Source organism: Cetorhinus maximus, chromosome 28 (assembly GCF_964194155.1).
Source record: "Cetorhinus maximus chromosome 28, sCetMax3.hap1.1, whole genome shotgun sequence".
Classification (NCBI taxonomy): Eukaryota; Metazoa; Chordata; class Chondrichthyes; order Lamniformes; family Cetorhinidae; genus Cetorhinus; species Cetorhinus maximus.
In genome coordinates, this window is record NC_135906.1 from 15,697,837 (window position 1) to 15,719,420 (window position 21,584).

Genomic DNA, 21,584 nt, shown 5'->3' on the forward strand with positions numbered 1-21,584 from the left:
TTCTAAAGTTAAAGTAACACTGAACATCGAATGAGTTCTGGATCTCAAGGGAGATAGCAAGTTGTCAGCAGTCTACTGGGAGAGGGAACTGCAGGGAGCAGGTCCTAAAGGAAAAAAAGAAAGGTCCCAAGACCACCTTTAAGTTAAGTCAAAGGACAAGGGCAGGAATCTGGAACAAGATCCTTTTCAGTGAAGCTAAAGTAAGGAGCAGGGGAAAAGGCTCTGAATTAAAGAGAAAGCTGCAAGGAGCAGAATCAAGGTAAAGTGGGCTTGCGAGAAGCCAGAAGATCCAAGGAGACAGCCAAAGGTTGATGGCTCCTTATTATGGGCCTGTGAAGCAGTGGTGTTCTGTTGGCACAGCTGAGTACCTGGGAGAGTGCGTGGAAGGCGAAACTTGAATGCACATGGTAATCCAGGAGAAAGGAACATCAGAAGGAGGGGTTAAAACCCTGGAGGTGGATCCTTGTGGAAGGTGATGAAGTGAAAGCATTGCTTGGGAGAAGATTCCAAGCCGAGTTCTTCGAGAGTGGAAATTGGAAACCACAGTGTGAAAGACAGAGTTTTCGTGAGACTGATTGGCTCACAGTGTGACAAGCGTCTGGCGGGGAATTGAAGAGAGGTCCATAGCATCTGTTTGGGGTGACATCTGTCATTTAGTTTCAGAGTGTGGTGTGTCTGACCACCAGTCACCTATTGCTTTACATGGACTGTGTACTTAACGTGAACATTAGAGTATAAGATAGCTTTTGTAACTTGTGTTATCCTTACGAATCTGTATATATCCGTAAAGCTACAGTGGGTGAAGGAGTGGTGTAATATAGTTCATCCTTTTCTTGTTTAATGAATGTCTTATTCCTTTGTTAAGAAAATATAAGCAGACTCTGTCATTCTGGTCAGTAGCCGCCCTCCATGTTTCTAAACAAAAAGTAAAAGTTAGGATCTATCAAGCCAGGTTCCGCCCTGGAATCTGACGTGTCCAGTTGGGATCATAACACCAATCAAGATGGGTTGGGGAAACTATCACTGTTTTCCTTCTGGGAGGGATCTGAATCCTGACCTTCATTTTATGGATTCCGATTCCTCTTTTGTTGCAGGCTTAGGGCTGTGAACATGAATGGAACAAAAGACGAAATACTGTACAGGCTGGAAAACCGAAAGTAAAGCAGAAAACTCTGGAAGTACTCAGCAAATCAAATGGTCTCTCTGGAAATTCAACAGACGATGATTCAGGCTGTTGTCTTGAAAATGTCTTTTGCTTCTCGATTTCTCCCTTTTATGTCCTTCTTACCTCCCTCTTAGATCTTTTATGGGGTGTGTCTGTTATTTTCCCTCTTCCCACTGTTGTTTTTTTTTCAAAATGCTGCTCATCTGTCCCCCCAAGAAGGTTCAAAAGGCCTGAAGCACAAACCTGATCCTGCATTTCCCCAAACAGCCAGTGGGTGGCATCCAGACCACACAAACCAAACTGGGAGTGGCTTGGGCAAGTACATTAGGGGCAGAATTTTATGTCCCGTGGGCAGATGCGCGGCCAACCTGACCTGGCATAAAATAGCAGGTGACGGTGAGCGCGATTTCGTGCTCGTCTCGCGGGCAAAACGGGCAGTCGGCCAGCCGATATTTTCAGAAATCTCACCCACGGGCAGGATAAAAGGGGCGGAGCAGCATTGCCAGTGTCAGTGGTGGGGAGTTTGGTACGTAGTTTGCTGCCGGTGACTTATTGCTACTTGGCTCGGGGCTTCATTCTTAGTATTTCCAGCCTGCGTTTCAGGACTCCTGGTTAGATCTGCAAGGAGGATTCAGACCCTTCCAAGTATCAGACAGCCTTCCGTTCCCCTGGTAATGGGGATTGTGGTCTCCGCTGGCGGCACCTCCTCTGAGGAGGAAGAGAGGGGCAGAAGGGAGAGGAGGCCGGGTGTCCCAACGCAGCCTCCAGGGGAGGGACCTGTGGGAGGAGAGGTACAGGCATAAGGGGCTCAGGGTCAACAGGAATTCCAAGGTGGAAGGGGCCGAGGAAGACATCACTATCCTGCTGCCAGGGTTTACAGGCGGCCATGCAGCTACCTCAAATTGTCTGAGGTGCAACGGCGAAGGAGGCTCCGCCCCTTAAAAGGAGACCATGACCTCCATTTGTCAGATGATTGGGCCTGAGATCAGCTCCGGCTGTGTGGGTGGACACCCCGTGCCAGTGGCTCTGAATCTCACGGTGGCCCTCAACGTCCGCGCCTCTGGCTCTTTCCAGGGCTCAGTGGGGGATCTATGTGGAGTCTCTCAATCCACAGTTGTGTCAAGCTGGTGACAGAAGCTCTGTTCAGGCAGGTACTGACCTTTATCCTTTACCGTACGGATGAGGCCAGCCAGGCTGAGCGAGCCAGAAGTTTTGCAGCAATTGCTGGGCTCCCCCGTGTCTGGGGTGCAATCGACTGCACACGTGTGGCCATCAAGGCGCCAGCGGGTGAGCCCGGTGCCTTCGTCAACAGGAAGGGATTCCACTCCTTGAACGTGCAGACAGTGTGAGACCACAGGATGCAGATTCTGCAAGTCTGTGCAAGGTACCCTGGCAGCTGCTATGACGTTTACATCCTGAGACACTCCCAGGTCCCGAGGCTCTTCAGTGCTCCAGCCTGATTGGAGACAAGTGCCTGCAACGACTTTGTTCCCCTTACTGGTCCCCCTTCCCTTCACCTCACTGAAAGCTGAGCCATCTACACCTCGCACCCTGGAATTCCCTTCCTAAATCCCTCTTCTTGCTTAAAACCCAGCTCTTTATTTGCCTCAGCACATTGGGAGGTTTCTCTGCATTAAAGGTGCTATATAAATACAAGTAGTTGTTGCTGTGGATTCCTGGTCTGGTGTGATACGATTTCAAGCTTTGCTGCGTGATGAACTACCTAATCTTAACTAGGAGGTGAAGTTAAAGTTCAAGCAACATAGCAGTAAATCAGCACTGCCTGAGCAAATTCCCGACACCTGGGAAAAGCCGCAACACCAGGACAAAGCCGCGATGTCTGGGAAAAGCCGTAACACACGGGCAAAGCCGCGACGTCTGGGCACAGACACACACACACACACGGATGCTGACGCGCACACTCACACTCACGCATGGACACACATGCACAGACACCAACACACACGCACGCACACACGCACCTGGATACCGACACACATACACCTTATTCTCCCCTTTGCAGCTCTGTAGCACTCAGACTATTCACACTATCCTGGCTGAGAGAGACTAGGGTCTAATATTGAGCCTAATGCCTCAGTATTACATCAGTTGACACATGTTCCACTGCATCAACAGAGCTCAATGCAGCATTAGCGGAAAATTCAGCAACCACTTCCACTTTTGTCTCTAGAATTTGTTGTGTGAACGGTTTCCACTTTCTCATTTCCTCTTTTCCTTCTGTATGGGTCTCTGCTGAGAATAACACACCTTTACTATTAGTTAGAGGCACACTGTGAGATAGAAGACATTAGCTTTACAAACACATGTCATTTCCACAGTTTGGGCTTCTGAAGGACCTTACTGAGAGCTGACTGACTGCCCAGTTTATCTCATCTGTCCCCAACATGGCCATTGCTCCACACTTAGAAAGCAGAGTTCAAAACTGAAATCAAGAGCTCTTTCCTGGGTATTATATATAGCACATGGAACAAAGACAGGGGTTGGGCTACAGATCAGCCATGGTCTGACTGAATAGCAGGGCATACTAGAAGGGCTGAATGGCGTCCTCCTGCTACTGTGTTCATGAACTCTTACCTGAGTGCTCGTCCCATTGAAGAAAACACGGGGCAAGCTGGCACATCGGCTGGTTTGTTAAAGGCCCAGTAGTAGGAGGCAAAAGCTCCCGCAAGTGTAACCTGTCCCAGGGCGATGATGAAATTGGTGAGCCAGAAGAAGAGGAAGACGTTGTAGAATTGGAACAGGATGAGGTACCGATGATAATAAGACTCGCCTCCATAGAATGCAAACAGACACTGTGCTTCTGGGCACTGCTTTATGACGTTGGAAACATTGAAGGTCTACAAGGTGAAAGGCTCCAAGTTATTATCTTGGTTTGCAGAAACAAACGCTGCATAAACAATAACCAAACATGCATGGCCTCTTGAGACTATAGTGCGGCTGCCCAGCACCCCTCTGTATATTATCAGGCTTGACATTCTTCATCAGGCTAAGCCTCAGCAGCCTTAAGTCGTGTTGGCAGTGACGAAAGGAAATCACTAGGGTTTCGTCTCCTGATCATTTCCAAAGTCCGGAACTATGAGGCTGGATGTTTCTGGACAAACCGCATGGGTCGGGGTGGGGGGGTGCAAAACCGCATGAGTTGGGTTGGTGGGGGGGGTGTGGGTCAGCACAGGTTTGGAATCAGCTTTTGGTCTAACAAAACAAATAGGAGAACACAGTCCCTTCCCTCGCCCCTCAGCATTTGTTATACAGAAACAGTACTCACTTTGGGGTTACAGGTTTTCATGCTGTAATTGCAGGTCCCCTCATTGGCAAACACTTTATAAACTGGTTTGCCAGAAGTTGACAAGAAGCTTCAGGAAAAACAGTCAAGGAAGTTAGAGAATTTTTAAAACGGGAGAGCTTAAATTCAAAAGGGGAAACTTGCCCTCAGGATTTATACAGAAACCTTATCACAGCTCCCAGGTCATCAAGTGGACCTGCACCTCACCATCACCTTCTCAAGGGCAATTAGGGATGGGCAACAAATACTGGCCAAGCCAGCGATGCCCACATCCTATGAATGAACATAAACAAAATACAATGAATGACTCTAGGGTGTCAGGTCACGAATACATCAGCCAAGGTCCCACAGAGAGCAATGAAATGAATGAGCAGTTTCTTTTTTTTTTTGGGAGGTGTTTGACAGAAATGTTGCCAGAATACCAGAGGACACTCTGAACGGTTGCAGAGCTACAGGGAACAAGCGGGGAAAGTGGACTGACTGGATTGCTCCGCAGGGAGCTGGCATCAACTCAATGGGCCGAATGGCCTCCATCTGTGCAGTAGATGATTCTATGCTTGTCACAAGTACTTTTTAACACAGCCCTCGGTTAAACCTCTCCAAGAAGTAGGGTCTAAGTGCAGCGCTCTCTCAGTACTGCCCCTCTGACAGTGCAGCGCTCCCTCGGTACTGCAGTATCAACCTGGCATTTGGTATTCAAATCTCTGGCGTGGGCCTCGAACCCACACCGTTGACTCAGAGGTCAGAATGCTCTTCGCCGTGCCCCAGTTGGGAGTGTGTTCTAATGTTACTGCAGCAACATACTGATGTCCCTGAGCTGCCACAAAGCTGATTTTACCCAGTGGTTTAACTAGAAGTGGCAAAACCACACCCCGCTCCACCATACACAGGCTGTGAATTGAAGGCTCTGATTACTACTCTCTTTTTTTGAGATGGCGCATTTGACATTAGAGTTAGATTGGAGAGGGTCAAGATGACATGGTTTAAATAAACCCCAGAGTAGTGGCCAGCTCGTTAAAAGTAAATCCCACAGTGACAACCAGCCACTTTATATCAGAGGATACACGGCTGTAACGCCCCAGTAAGCGACGCAGAGTAACAGCAGCACGAATGTGATGATAGGATAGGCCAGAGTGGACATAATGCATCCGACGGCTCTGTGGAAACAGGAACAGATTTTGTTTTGGAAAGAATCTCTTTTAGTCCAGCCATCTTCTCACTTTCTCCCAAAAGGCCAAATTGGCTGTGAACGTGATATCAGCGAGGAGCTCTACTCTACAGTGAGGGGCAGCCCTTGCTGCCTTCAAACAGCCACCCCGCCCCACCCTACCCTAACACCCACAAACAAGTGACAGATGGCCCGAGTGGGGGGGGTGGGCTGGGGGGCGGGGACAGTGATGGGAAAAAAAGGATTGAAAATAGGATAAAAGGTGGGGATAAAACAATGAATAAAGATGAAAATAAAAAAATAAAAATAAATAGATATAAAAAAAATAAAAATGAATATGGAAAAACGGGATAAAAAAGGGGGTGGGGATGGAGGAGAGAGTTCACAATCTGAAGTTGTTGAACTCAATGTTAAGTCCGGAAGGCTGTAATGTGCCTAGTCGGAAGATGAGGTGCTGTCCCTCCAGTTTGCGTTGGGCTTCACTGGAACATTGCAGCAGGCCAAGGACGGCCATGTGGGCATGAGAGCAGGGTGGAGTGTTGAAATGGCAAGCAACAGGGAGGTCTGGGTCATGCTTGCGGACAGACCGAAGGTGTTCCGCAAAACGGTAACCCAGTCTGCGTTTTGTCTCTCCAATGTAGAGGAGACCGCATTGGGAGCAGCGAATGCAGTAGACTAAATTGAAGGAGGTGCAAATGAAGCGCTGCTTCACCTGAAAAGAAAGTTTGGGCCCTTGGACAGTAAGGAGGGAGGAGGCAAAGGGGCAGGTGTTGCCTCTTGCCTCAAACCTATCTGAGCTCCCACCCCCCCAACGACCATCACCACCTCAACTCCCAGACACCATCAAATACCCAGACCATCCCCTCAAAACACCCTACCTCAAACCCCCAGCCCCCACCTCAAACCCCTCAAGCTACCCTCTCTCAAACCGGCCCCCACAATGCCCCAAGCCCATTTCAACACTCCTGTCTCTGCTTCAAACCTGACCTATCCCTTTGTAATCATGGTGAACTCACTTGCTTGCTTCCTTGAGAAGGGCTATCGCTATCAGAATCCTTTCCCGTAGGAATATTAACATCAGAATGATTATAACTTCCAGGATTGCCAGAATGATCACTGCAACAAAAGACAAGGCAGTAAATCCCTTGCTCTGGGAACAGGCAGACATCAATCAGAACTCCTACAGTATTCCACACCCACCACCCCCAGATGCCAACTTCAAGACCCGTTGTTTCATTATTCCTTGTCTACTGAATATGTTATTTTTTTGGAAGCCTCCTGTATCCAACAAGGTTGACTGTGACTGAGAAGAGGAGAATGGGAAGGTAGGAGTCACCCAACATCGTTGTGGTAAACAAGCAGTCCACCTGCCATTCCAAGGTATAGTCATTACTAGCATTCCAGAGACTGCCATAGCACCACTCACCCTACTGGTCTGCCCTTATAGATTGGCAGTGGGTTTAACTCTGAGGTGGACCTTTCCCAATACAGGACAAGAGTTGCTGTAATCTGCAATTCAGCCAATCAAAATGTTTGTTGACAAAAATTGAATTGAGATGAGGAGAATTTTTTTACTCGGAGGGTTGTGAATCTTTGGAATTCTCTACCCCAAAGGGCTGTGGAAGCTCAGTCATTGAGCATGTTTAAAGTAGAGATTGACAAATTCCTAAATGCCAATGACATAAAGGGATATAGGAATAGTGTGGGGAAAAAGGCATTGGAGTAGATGATCAGCCATGATCATGCCGAATGGGCTGAATGGCCTACTCCTGCTCCTATGCAACAATAAAAATAATAGAAGGCAGAGCTAAATATGTTATTACAACCATTCCTAGATTAAAACTAAAACATGACCATAAATTGTGCTCAGAAATGAGACTGGAACTTGAGGTCTACCCAGAAGACGGAAACTAAAATCATCACTGGCCAACCACTGACTTTGTGCCACGAGTGGTTCAGTGGGAGATGTTGCTGAACTCCTCCTCAGGACACAGTGCCGCAATACAGACAGACTGTACTGCCCCCGAGGAACAAAATTTTCATCTCCAACTATTAGGGCTTTTTTCAGAACACTGACTATCGGCAACCGATTGCAACCAAAGCAGATCAAATCGCTCTGAAGTAACAGAAAAGCACAGCCACAGTCTGAATCCCTGCATACTGATCTTGTGTTTCTGAAACAGTCTGTGAGCACTAAATGTACAGAGACAGGAGTAAGCCATTCAGCTCCTTGAGCCTGTTCTGCCATTTAATGAGATCATGGCTGATCTGCGACATAGCTCTGTCTTTTCCCCACACCCCTTAATAACTTTGGATATCCAAAATCCAGCTCAGATTTAAAATTAACAACTGATCTAGCATCGGTTGCCATTTGCAAAAGGGAATTCCATTTGTGTAGGGAAATGTTTCCAAATTTCACTCCTCACAGGATTGGTCCTAATTTTTTAGGTTATGCTCCTTAGCACTAGGCTCCCCAACCAGCGGTCATAGTTTCTCTCTACCTAACCTGTCTGTTGTTACAATGATGAAGCTTATAAGCTTGTTATGTTTTGGGACTGCATTCTTAATTTAGGGTAAAATGACAGGGATCATGCGACCTATTCTGAGGTCTGCCTGACAGCGAGCCTGGGTGGTTTGATTGTTAAAGATTAAAGGGGACTCAGATTGTTTTACTGGGAGGAAGGTGCAAGGTATTTACACTTGGAGACAATGGCAGCAGCCAGTGTGCTAACTGCGAGTCTCAGGTTGTAAGCAGCTGTGCTTTAAACTGTCCATTTACTTCCAAGATATAAGAGATGTCACGAAACTACCGTATTTTTCATAATTTTATTGTGGGGTATTATAAAGTAGGCAGTAGGCTTATGTTTGTGTGTGTGCGGATGGTTCTGTCTGTGTGGCTGATTTAGTTGAATTAGAGTCAGAAAGTATCGAAAGAGTTGGATGTAAAAAGGATATTTGAAATGTTAATGAGTGAGCTAGGGTGCGAATAAAATTTGCATTTTAAGATAAGTAGAGAGGCGGTTGGTTTTCAAAGAAACATGATAAAGTTTTACAACTGACAGGGTAAATAGGGCAAAGTTATTACATTCATTTTCCCAAAAGGAAAAGGCCATATTGACAACTTGAAAGATTTTTATAGCATGAGGAAGGTAAATTCCAAAGACATATGGAAACAATTGTATTTACAGATGAAAGAAGGAGGAAGGTTGTATCAGAGGTGGCCGTGTAAGATTGAAAAGATACACCGTGTGAAACAGCCTCTAGCCACTTTGCAGAATTCTGCTGTTCCAGTGACCAAAGTTGGTTTAAAAAGCCTTTGGAATTGTCAAGTGGGTGCTGTGGTAACCTTGCTGGATTGCCTCTCTACATTTAAAATCTATTTTGGACTGTTGCCAGAGGTCATGGTCCACATCAGTGCCAATGACTTAGGTAGGAAGGGGGATGAGGTCCTGAAAATAGATTTCAGGGAGCTAGGAAGGAGATTGAAAAGCAGGACGTCTAAAGCAGTAATCTCAGGATTATTTCCAGTCCCACGTGCTAGTGAGTACAGAAATAGGAGAATTGAGCGAATGAATACATGGCTGGAGAACTGGTGTACGAGGGAGGGCTTCAGATTTCTGAGGCATTGGGACTGGCTCTGGGGCAGGTGGGACCTGTACAAGTTGGGCGGGCTGCATCTTAGTAGGACCAGGACTAACATCCTTGCAGAGGGATTTACTAGTGTTGTTGGGGAGGGTTTGGCAGGAGGTTGGGAACCTGAGAGGGAGCTCAGATTGGGGGGAAGCAAATCTGGTAGTAGGAGAAAAGTAGAAAGCAAAAACAGAATACAGACAAAGCATAGGCAAGCATCAAATAGGATCAGAATAGAGAATATTAAAAAAGCAGAATTAAAGGCACTCTATCTGAATGCACGTAGCATTCGCAAAAAGGTTGATGATTTGAATACATAAATTGAGGTGAATGGGTATGATTTAATTGCCATTATGTAAATGTGGCTACAGGGTGACCAAGATTGGGAACTGACTATCCAAGGATATTCGGCATTTAGGAGAGATTTGCGAAAAAGGAAAAAGGAGCTGGGGTAGCACTCTTAATAAGGGATGAGATCAATACATTAGTAAGAGGGGATCTTAGATTGAAGGATCAAGATGTAAAATCAGTTTGGGTGGAGCTAAGAAACAGCAAGGGGCAGCAAACATTGATGAGAGTTGTTTATAGGCCACCAAGCTGTAGTGGTAATATTGGGCACAGGATAACTAAGGAAATTAGAGATGCATACAACATAAGTAATACAGTAATAATGGGCGACTTCAATTTACACACAGACTGGGTCAACCAAATCATCACTAATTCTCTGGAGCGTGGACAAGATGCCTTCTGGAGGAGTATGTTGAGGAACCAACTAGGGATCGGGCTATTTTGGATTTAATGCTATGTAATGAGAAAGGGCTAATTAATAACCTTGTTGTAAAGGAGCCTTTGGGAAATAGTGACCATAATATGTAAGAATCTTGTATTAAGTTTGAATGCGATATAACACATTCTGGAACTGGAGTTTTAATTCTGAAGAAAGGAAATTATGAAGGTATGAGGGGGAAATTGGCTATGGGGATTGGGAAAATAGGCTAAAAGATTTGGCAGTAGACAGGCAATGCCTAGTATTTAAAGAAATACTCCTCTAAGGCACAAACACCTAAATGGAAAGGTAAATCAACCGTGGTTAACGAAAGGAGTTACAGATTGCATTAGGTCAAAGGAGGTGGCTTATAAAGATGCCAGAAAAAGTGGTAAGCCGGAGGATTGGGGGGCAACTTAGATCCAGCAAAGGGGGACCAAGAAACTAATTAAGAAAGGGAAAAGAGAATATAAATGCAAACTAGCGAAGAACAAAGACAGACTGTAAAAGCTTCTCTAGGTATGCGAAAAGGAAAAGATTAGCAAGGACAAACTGTTGGCCCATTACAGGTGGGCACAGAAGAATTTATAGTGGAGAACAGGGAAATGGCAGAGAAACTAAACAGTTACTTTGCGTTTGTCTTCACGCAAGAAGATATAGAAAATCTCCCAGGTATACTAGGCGATCAAGGGACTTGTGAAACTGAAGAACTAAAAGAAATTGGTGTTAGTAAAGAGGTAGTACTTGAAAAGTTAATTGGAATTAATGTTGATAAATCCACTGGACCAGATGAGCTTCATCCCAGAGTGTTGAAGGAGGCAGCTAGAGAGATAGTGGATGAATTGGTGCTTATCTTTCAAAATTCAACAGATATTTAAGAAGGGAGGAAGAGGGAGAATGGAGAACTACAGACCTGTTCGTTTGACATCAGTAGCAGGGAAAATGTTAGAATCTATTATAAAGGATGTTATAGCTGGATATTTAGAAAAGAATGGTGAAACTGGACAGAGTCAACATGGATTTATGAAAGGGAAACCATGGGGAGGATCTTTCACTCGGGTGGGCTCAACGGCGATTTCAGGCTGGCGGGCCAATTAAGGCCCGTCCAGCGTGAAATGCGAGCGGCAGCGCTCAGCATTGCCCGTGGGAAGGGAGGGGCGGGAGGTGGTGAGCGTGAACTTCACGCGTGTGTGCCGGAAAAGCTCCCTAAGGCACGGAGCTGCCTCAGGGGGATGAACATTTTTCAAAATAAAAATTAAAGATTTCTAAAATGTAACAAAACACGTCCCCTTGTGTGACTCTGTCACATGAGCAGGGACACATTATCAATGAAATTTTAAAATTTTTACGCGCAGTTGGAAACCTCATCCCACCCGTGGATGCAGCTTCCTAAAAAAACGCAAAGGCCGCTCGGCCTCTTCGCTTCCCAGTGACCGTAAGGTTGGACTGGCAGCGAAACATTTCTTCCAATTACCTTTTATTGGCCTTAATAGGCCGTTTAATCGGTCGACAGCACCGACTGAAATATCACGCAAGCGCGCGATGATGTCGGTACGCTCGCCCGACATCATCGCGCCTCATTTTATGCTCGGTCAGGTCGGGCGTGTGCCCGGCCTACAAGCTAAAAATTCTGCGCTTGTGTTTGACAAACTTGTTGGAGTTTTTTTTTTAGGATATTACTTGTAACATTGATAAAGGAGAACCAGTGGATGTGGTGTATTTGGATTTTCAGAAGGCTTTTGATAAGGTCCCACACAGGAGGTCAGTAAATAAAATTAGAGCGCATGAGATTGGGAGAAATGTACCAGTGTGGATTGAGAATTAGTTACCAGACAGAAAGCAGAGAGTAGAAAAAAAATAGGTCATTCTCAGGATGGCAGGCTGTTACTAGTGGGGTACCGCAAGGATCGGCACTAGGTACACAACTGTTCACAATCTATATAAATGGTTTGGATGTGGGAACCAAATGTAATATTTCCAAATTTGCTGATGACGCCAGATTGGTTGGGAATGTAAGTTGTGAGGAGCTTCAAGAGGACTTGGACAGGCTAAGTGAATGAACTAGAACATGGCAGATGGAATATAATGTGAATAAATGTGAAGTTATCCACTTTGGTAGAATAAACAGAAAGGCAGGATATTCCTTAAGTGGCGAGAGGTTGGGAAGTGCGGGTGTCTAAAAGCACTGGGTGTCCTTGTTCATGAATCACTAAAAGTTAGCTTGCAGGTGCAGCAAGCAATTAGGAAGGCGAATGGAACGTTGGCCTTCATCACAAGGGGATTTGAGTACAGGAGTAAAGATGTCTTGCTGCAGCTATACAGGGCCTTGGTGAGACCACATACGGGGTATTGTGAGCAGTTTTGATCTCCTTATCTAAGGAAGGATGTGCTTGCCATAGAGGGAGTGGAACGGAGGTTAACCAGATTAATCCCTGGGATGTTTTATGAGGAGAGACTAGGGAGACTGGGTCTGTATTCCCCAGAGTTTCGAAGAATGAGGGATGATCCCATTGTATCTTACAAAATTCTTACAGGGTGTGACAGGGTGGATATAGATAAGATGTTTCCCCTGGCTGGTGAATCTAAAACCAGGGGACATAACCTCAAAATGAGGGGCAGGCCATTTAGGACTGAGATAAGGAAGAATTTCTTCACTCAGAGCATGCTGAATCCTTGGAATTCTCTACCCCAGAGGGCTGTGGAAGTTCAATCATTGAGTGTGTTCAAAACTGAAATCAATAGATTTCTGGAGATTAATTATATCAAGCGATGTGGAGATAGCACAGGAAAGTGGTGTTGAGGTAGAAAATCCACCATGATCTAAGTGAATGGCAGAGCAGGCTCGACGAGCTGAATGGCCTACTCCTGTTCCTATGTCACTGAGTGGCTGCAGAGCATCCTGACAGGAAAGGGTGAGCAGCCAGCAGTCGTGATCCGCATCGGAACCAACAACTAGGTGGAAAGAGGGATGTGGTCCTGCAGTCAGAATTTAGGGAGCCAGGTAGAAAGTTGGCAAGCAAGACCTCAAAAGCAGTAGTCTCCAGATTACTCCCAGTGCCACGCGTAACTCAACACAGGAATAGGAGGATAAGACAGGTGAATGTGTGGCTGGGAAGTTGGTGCAGTAGGGAGAGCTTTAGGTTCTTGAGACATTGGGACTGGCTCTGGGGTAGATGGGACCTGTAAAGGCCAGACAGGTTGCACCTGAACAGAGCTCCTTGCAGGACATTTTGCTAGTGCTGTTGGGGAGGGTTTAAACTAGCTTGGCAGGGCAGGTGCGGGCCTGAAGGTAGATTCAGTTGGGACAAAATCATAAATGAAAATGGAAGGCAGAAAATTAGTGGATGAGTCTGGAAGACAGAGGAAAATAGAAAAAAAAAGTTTGGCAGTGCTCAAGGTTATATGCTTCAATGCAAGGAATATATCAAATAAATTAGAAGAGCTGAGGTCACAGATAGAAACATGGCAGTATGATATCATAGCTATTACAGAAACATGGCTTAAAGAGGGACAGCAATAGCACCTCATCATTCCTGACTATAGGGTTTTCAGACAAGATAGAGAGGGGGATAAAAAAGGAGGGCGGGGTGGGAATTTTGGTTAAAGAAATTATTACAGCTGTGAGGAGGGATGATATGTCAGAAGGATCATCAAATGAGGCCATATGGATTGAACTAAGGAACAAAAAAAGGGGCAGTCACACTATTGGGAGTGTGATATAGACCCCCAAAAAGTCAGAGGGAGATAGAAGAGCAAATATGTAGGCAAATCTCTGAGAAGTGCAAAAACAATAGGGAAGTAATAGTAGGGGATTTTAACCACCCCAAAATCAACTGGGATCATTTTAGTGTGAAAGGAATTGAGGGAACAGAATTCTTAAGGTGCATTCAGGAGAGCTTTTTTCAGCCAGTCTGTAGCAAGTCCAACAAAGATGGGGTGCGGTTCTAGACAGTTTTAGGAAATGAAGCTGGGCAGGTGCAAGGTATAACAGTGAGAGAGCATTTTGGTGATAGTGATTCAGTTAGTTTTAACATAATTATAGAAAAGGACAAAGATAGAACAGGAGTTAGAGTTCTAAATTGGGGCAAGGCCAATTTTACTAAGTTGAGTGATTTAGAAAAAAGTGGACTGGGAGCAGCTACTTGAAGGTAAACCTGTGTCAGAGGAGTGGGAGGCAAAGGGGAGATTCAAGGAGTTCAGAGTAAACATGTTCCCACAAAGAAAGGGGTGGGACAGCCAAATCTAAAGCCCCTCAGATGTCAAGGAGCTTACAGGGTAAGATAAGCAGGAAAGGAAAGCTTATATCCAACACTGAGAACTCAATACTACAGAAAGCTGAGAGAAATATAGAAAGTGGAGGGGAGAAATAAAAAAGGAAATCAGGTAAACAAAAAGAGGGCATGAAAGAATATTGGTAAGTAAAATCAAGATGAACCCAAAGATGTTTATTCAATGCATTAAGAGTAAGAGGATAACTAAGGGAAGATCAAGGCCCTTAAAAGACCAAAAAGGTAACCTACGTGTGGAGGAGGAGGAGGATGTGGGTGTGGTTCTTAATGAATATTTTGCATCTGTCTTCACAAAAGAGAAAGATGATGCAGACATTGTAGCTAAGGAGGAGAAGTATGAAGTATTGAATGCCATAAACACAGGGAGAGAGGATGTGTTAATGGGATTAGCATCCTTGAAAATGGATAAGTCACCAGGGCCGGATGAAATGTACCCCAGGCTGTTAAAAGGAGCCAGGGAGGAAATTGCAGAGGGTCTGACCATCATTTTCCAATTTTCACTAGATACAGGTCTGGTGCCAGAGGATTGGAGATCTGCTAATATTGTACCTTTTTTAAAAAATGGAACTAGGGATAGGCCGAATAATTTCAGGCCAGTCAGTCTGACCTCAGTAGTGGGCAAATTATTGGAATCAATTCTGATGTCACTTAGAAAGGCACAGATTGAGCAAGGACAGTCAGCATGGATTCGTTAGGGCAAGATCGTGTCCGACTGATTGAATGTTTTGAGGAATAACAAGGAGGACTGATGAGGGGAGTGCAGTTGATGTGGTCTACATGGATTTTAGCAAGGCATTTAACAAGGTCCCGCATGGAAGACTGGTTAAAAACATAAAAGCCCATGAGATCCAGGGGAATGTAGCAAGCTGGATACAAAATCAGCTCAGTGGCAGGAAACAAAGGGTAATTGTTGATGGGTGCTTTCGTGATTGGGAGGCTGTTTCCAGTGGGGTTCTGCAGGGCTCAGCACTAGGTCCCCTGCTTTTTGTCATACATATTAATGATTTGGGTGTAAATGATTGAAGCTTGCTGATGACATAAAAAATTGGCTGTGCGGTAGACAGCGAGGATAACTGTAGACTGCAGGAAGATATCAGTGGACTGGTCAGGTGGGCAGAAAAGTAGCAAATGGAATTCAACCCAGAGTGTGTGAGGTGATGTACTTGGGAGGTCAAACAAGGCAAAGCAATGCACAATAAATGGGGGGATACTGAGAGGAGTGTATGTCCACAGATCCCTGAAGGTAACAGGACAGATCGATAACGTGATTAGGGAAGCATATGGAGTCCTTTCATTTATTAGCCAAGGTATAGAATATAACAGCAGGGAGCTTAAACTGGAAGTGTATAAATCACTAGTTAGGCCACAACTGGAGTAATGTGCAGTTCTGGTCATCTCAGTCGAGAGGGTACAGAAAAGATTTATAAGGATGTTGCGAGAACTGGAAAGTTGTATCTATGAGGAAAGATTGGATAGGCTGGAGTTGTTCTCCTTGGAACAGAGGAGGCTGAAGGGAGATTTGATTGAGATGTACAAAATTGAGGGGCCTGGATAGAGCAAATGGGGAGGGCCTATTTACTTTAGCAGAGAGGTCAGTGACTAGGGGGACATAGATTTAAAGTGATTGATGGATTAGAGGGGAGATGAGGAATTTTTTTTTTCCCCCCTTCAGAGGGCTGTAGGGGTCTGGAACTCACTGCCTGAAAGGGTATTAAAGGCAGAAAGCCTCAACTGATTGAAAAAGTGTCTGGATATGCACCTGAAGTGCCATAACCTTGCAGGGCTACAGACCAAATGCTCGGAAGTGGGATTGGGCTTGGGGTCTTGTTTATCAGCTGGTGCAGACACGATGGGCCAAGTGACCTCTTTCTGTGCCATAAACTTTCTATTCTATTCCTATTCCATCAGGTATGACTTACTCTTTACACACTGGCTCTCTCTGATCATCTGAAAATTTAAGGGGTTCAGTCACCCTATCCTTAATTATAGAGTCTAGTCATTCTCGACAACAGATGTTAGGCTAACTGATCTATAATTCCTTGGTTTCTCTCTGATCTTTCCTAAATAGCGAAGTCACACATGCAATTTTCTAATCTAAAGGCATGGCTCACCAATCGAGAGAACTTTGGAAGGTAATAGTTAGGGCATCTGAAATGTTCTTACCTACTTCCATTAAAACCTTGGGATGGAACCATTTGGGCCTGGGGGCCTGTCATTCTTTAATAACATTATTTTCTTCATTGCTACATTAAATGGAAATAACTTCATCCTCTGTATCTATAGCAGGCTGGCAAAATCTCAATCTCACAGAGTTTAGAACAATAACCCAGTAAAAGTAACTGCTACTTACAGAATGCCAGCCAGGTCTGCCGCAGGTGCAGGTACACTCGCAGGTCAGTCTGGAAGCCCAGGTCTGAGATTGTCACCTCTGACCCTGATACTCCTTTCAATTGTGCATATTCCGTGTAACAGTGATAAATACCTGCAACAACAAAACAAGTTAACTGATTCCCACTATAACATGGGGGAATTGCCAACAGTTCAGACCTCAGACATTCTACAGAACTGTTTACTTCTCCTTTCTCCTTCCCTCTCAAAAGACAGTTTTTTGCTAGGGGAGGGTGTACAACTTCTCAAAGAGACCCCACTGCATTCTGTGCGACTAGACAGTGACTGTGTACGCGCACACACACTTCAAATTAACTGAGCAATGCTCTCCTGGACTGTACGCTGTGAATTACACTGAGCAATGCTCCCTAGTCTAAGCTTCTGACTAGTCTGGGAGTGTGCTATGTGAGGATAAGTTTGAGCATGCCTGATCTATGAAGAATGGCAGCAGTGACTTCACATCCGAACTGTTGACGTACCATAGCCAAGAACAGCAATGACCAGCAGTATGGTTAACCATACCATAAAAGCGGCGATGAAGCGTAGCAAGATGACAAAGAGTAGACTGACCACCAGTGCGATACTCATACCTCTGCAAAACGAACAGACAAAAATCAATCAACAATGGCTTACATTTACGCAGTACCTTTCAGTGCAGCAAAACGTCCCAAGGCACTTCACGGAAGTTGTACTGGACAACATTTGATATTGAACCACCTAAGGAGATATTAAGGAAGATGAACAAAAACTTTGCCAAAGAGGTAGGTTTTAAGAAGCATCTAAAAGGATGAGTGAGAGGTTGAGAGGCAGAGAGGTTTAGAAAGGGAATTGCAAAGGTTAGGCCCTCGGCAGCTCCGTCACCAATGATGAAGTGAAGAAAGTCAGAGATGCCAGAAGGCCCGGCAGAGTTAGAGCAGCACAGATATTGCGGACAGTTTTGGGGCTGGAGGAGGTTACAGAGATAGGAAGGGGCGAGGCCATAAAAGGGATTTGACAACAAAAATGACAATTTTAACATCGAGGCATTGGCAGATCAGGTCCAGTAGGTCAGCGAGAACGGGAGTGATCCGAGTCGGTGAACTAGAGAGAGGAGATTGTGGTGGGATCAAAAACAATGGCTTCGGTTTTCCCGATATTTAACTGGAGGGAATTTCGGTTCACTGAATGTGAACAAGCAGCGTGAGAAATCAGTGGCAGTGGAGGAGTCGAGAGATGTGGCAGTGAGGTAGAGCTGGTTGTCATCAGCGCACACGTGGAAACTGATATTGTGTTTTCAGATGGTGCGCTAAGGGTCAGCATGTGGATGAGAAATAGGAGGAAATCCTTTGGAGAGGTTGCCAGAGACAATGGTGCAGTAAAACTAGGAGTAAAACTTATTCACGTCTTATAGGTATCTATAAAGAAGGAAATTAATAAAACACTTACATCAAAATCCAGTACCAAGATTTGGTGTAATCTTCAAATATCTTCATTGCCACCTGTCTGGCGTCAAGAACTATATTTGCTCCCCTGCAGAACATAAAAAGATAGTTCATAATTGGAGTTAGAGGATCATAGGAAGGAGATAGAAATGGGCTGTGTAGGCTTGGAAACCTTGACGGGGCACTGAGCGGGTGGGAGGGGGAATGCAGAATCAGAGGGGCAGGGAAGATGCCCACAGGAGATGATATCAACTGAAGTGTGGCCTATCGCAGGAACACTAAGACCATTTGTCACACACTGTCTTCTATCTATTGATGTCTCTTACCTTGTCAGAATACAGATGGATTGCACGACTCCAGGTTTGCTGGAGCAGATACTCACTTGGTCTGATGGGCTAAAACTGGTTTCAAAGATTGGAACCTTAAACAGGTCAATGTTGTCGTAACTATATAACCCCTGGTTGGGTTCTGGTCATGAGGAGGGCTGGATAGCACAATAGATTGGACATTAGCCTTTCAAGTCTGAATCAGGTTCTGATCCAACCAAGGCTAAAGACTCGAAAGCTTCCTTTCTCTCTGCTGGCTGTAAGCAGTGGGATAGTTTCAATCCCATTATTAACAGGCATGAGTCCACTTAGGGTACAGGGGTAGGAGGACACCATTTAGCCTCTCGAGCTGTTCCACTATTCATTGAGACATGGTTGATCTGTGACCTGACTCCACATACCTGCTTTTGCCCCATATATTTAAAAACTTTGGTTAACAAAAATCGATCAATCTCAGTTTTCAAATTAACAAGTGATCTAGCATAAATGCCGCTTGTTGTAGAGAGTTCCAAACTTGTGTGTAGAAGTGTCTCCCAATTTCACTCCTGAAAGTTCTGGCTCTATTTAAGACTTTATCCCCTTCTCCTAGATTCCCCAACTAGCAGAACATGTTTCTCCCAATCTATCCTATTTGTTCCTTTTAATAGCTTGAAAACTTCAATCAAATCACCCATAAGCTTATAAATTTAGGGTGTAGAACCATAGTTTGTTTAATCTTTCCTTGAAGCTCAACCCTGGGAGTCCAGGTATCATTCTGGTAAATCAATTTGGTTCTCCCTCCAAGGCCAAGATATCCTTTCAAAGCTGTGGTGCCCAGAACTGCTCACAATCCTCCAGGTGTGGTCCAACCTGGGCTTTGTATAACTGTAAGGTAACTTATACCCTTTGTATTCTGTTCTTCTAGAAATAAAGGCCAGCATTCAAATAGCCTTTCTGGTTATTTTCTCTATCTGTTTATGACATTTTTATAATCAATGTACCTGGACCCCGGCTTTCTTTGAATCTCTACTGTTACTAGCTTTTCATCGTTTAGAAAGTGCCCTGTCCTATCCAATTTAGGTCCAAAGTGGATGACCTCACATTCACCAACACTGAAACTCATTTGCCACAGTTTTTCCCATCCACTTTGTCTGTATCTCATTATATTTTACGGTTCCATCAACATTGCTTACAATGCTGCCTATCTATGCACCATCGGCGAATGTGGATATATGGCTTTCTATTCCTTCACCCAAGTCATTAAGGAATACAGTGAATAGTTGAGGCCCCAACATAAATCCTTGTAGGGCATCACTAGTCATATTCTGCCAATTAGGGTACCTGCCTACTAATCCTAATCTATGTCTCCTGCCACTCAGCAATTTTCTAATCAGCTCAATAATTTGCCTTCAATTCCAACTTTAGTTCACAGTCTCTTATAAGGTACTTTATCAAATGTTTTCTGGAAGTCCATATAAATAACATCCATAAGCATTCCCTGGTCCAGTTCTTTAGTTGCTACCTCCTCAGAAAAATTCAATCAGGTACGACCAGCCCTTTACAGATCCATGATGGCTCTTGCTGATCATTTGAAAGCTTTCAGTGTTCAGTCACCCTATTCTTAATTATAGGCTCTAGTCATTTTCCAACTACAGATGCTTGGCTAACTGCTCTATAATTCCCTGGTTTCCCAGTAACGTTTCTTACTCTCTGTTCACTTGGCAGTTTCAGTAAGACAGGTCGCAGCAGCTGGTGCATGAAATGGAAATATAATCATACGGAGGCAATATAGACACTTCTGAGCTTTTACTGAGGAACATCAGTGGACAGTGTAGACAGAGCTTTGCTTGGAATTAATTTGTGCCGCAGAACAAATAGTGTCTTTCACATGTTCATTTTTGCTTTGTAGGCAAATGTGGCAGCAAAGCTGCACAAACAGCAATGTGATAAATGACCAGATAATTTATTTTGCTGTTGGCTGAGAGCTAATTGTCAACATGGATGCAGGAGATCTCCTTACTTTCTTTGAATAGTGCCTTGGGATCTTTTCTGTCCATCTGGGCAGACAGACAATGCCTTCAGAATGTTGAAAGACGTCACCAGTCTTGCACTAAATAGTCAGCCTAGATTATGTGCTCGAACCTTGGAATAGGGTTTAAATCCACAACTTTCTGACCGAGAGGGAACAGTGCAGCCAGTTTTTTTTTAATTCATTCACAGGATGTGGGCTTTGCTGGCTGGGCCAGCATTTATTGCCCATCCCTAGATGCCCTCGAGAAGGTGGTGGTGAGCCACCTGCTTGAACAGCTGCAGTCCATGTAATGTAGGTACACCCAAAATGCTGTTAGGGAGGGAGTTCCAGGATTTTGACCCAACGACAGTGAAGGAACAGGGATATATTCCTAAGTCAGGATGGTGAGTGACTTGGAGGGGAACTTCCAGGTGGTGGTGTTCCCATCTATCTGTGCCATTGTCCTGGGTTTGGAAGGTACTGTCGAAGGAGCATTGGTGAATTCCTGCAGTGCATTATGAAGATGGTACACATTGCTGCTACTGTGCGTTGGGGCTGGAGGGAGTGAATGTTTGTGGATGTGATGCCAATCAAGCGGGCTGCTTTGTCCTGGACGGTGTCAAGCTTCTTGAGTGTTGTTGGAGCTGCACTCATTCAGGCAAGTGGAAAGTATTCCATCACACTCCTGACTTGTGCCTTGTAGATGGTGGACAGGCTTTGGGGAGTCAGGATCCTAGCCTCTGACCTGCTCTTGCAGCCACAGTATTTATATGGCTAGTCCAGTTCAGTTTCTGGCCATGGTAACTCCCAGGATGTTGATAGTGGGGGATTCGGTGATGATAATGCCATTGAACGTCAAGGGGCGATAGTTAGATTCTCTCTTATTGGAGATGGTCATTGCCTGACACTTGGGTGGTGTGAATGTTACTTGCCACTTGTCAGCCCAAGCTTGGATATTGTCCAGGTTTTGCTGCATTTGGACATGAACTGCTTCAGTATCTAAGGAGTCACGAATGGTGCTGAACATTATGCAATCATCAGTGAACATCCCCACTTCTGACCTTATGATGGAAGGAAGGTCATTGATGAAGCAACTGAAGATGGTTGGGCCTAGAACACTACCCTGAGGGACTCCTG

The 21,584-nt window shown here is 44.9% G+C and overlaps 1 protein-coding gene across 5 annotated transcripts in view; it reads right to left on the reverse strand.

The window, feature by feature from the left end:
* The window catches only part of LOC144668839 (choline transporter-like protein 2), a 110,652-nt gene that overhangs the window by 20,033 nt on the left and 69,035 nt on the right, over window positions 1–21,584 (reverse strand). For all 5 annotated transcript variants that reach the window (XM_078531253.1, XM_078531252.1, XM_078531254.1 and 2 more), the window contains exons 9-15: window positions 18,136–18,219; window positions 17,190–17,302; window positions 16,673–16,804; window positions 6,654–6,753; window positions 5,534–5,626; window positions 4,452–4,539; window positions 3,761–4,023 (exon numbers count right to left, since the gene is read on the reverse strand). In XM_078531253.1, the coding sequence (XP_078387379.1) occupies window positions 3,761–4,023; window positions 4,452–4,539; window positions 5,534–5,626; window positions 6,654–6,753; window positions 16,673–16,804; window positions 17,190–17,302; window positions 18,136–18,219 (873 nt within the window). The remainder of the gene's footprint in view (window positions 1–3,760; window positions 4,024–4,451; window positions 4,540–5,533; window positions 5,627–6,653; window positions 6,754–16,672; window positions 16,805–17,189; window positions 17,303–18,135; window positions 18,220–21,584) is intronic.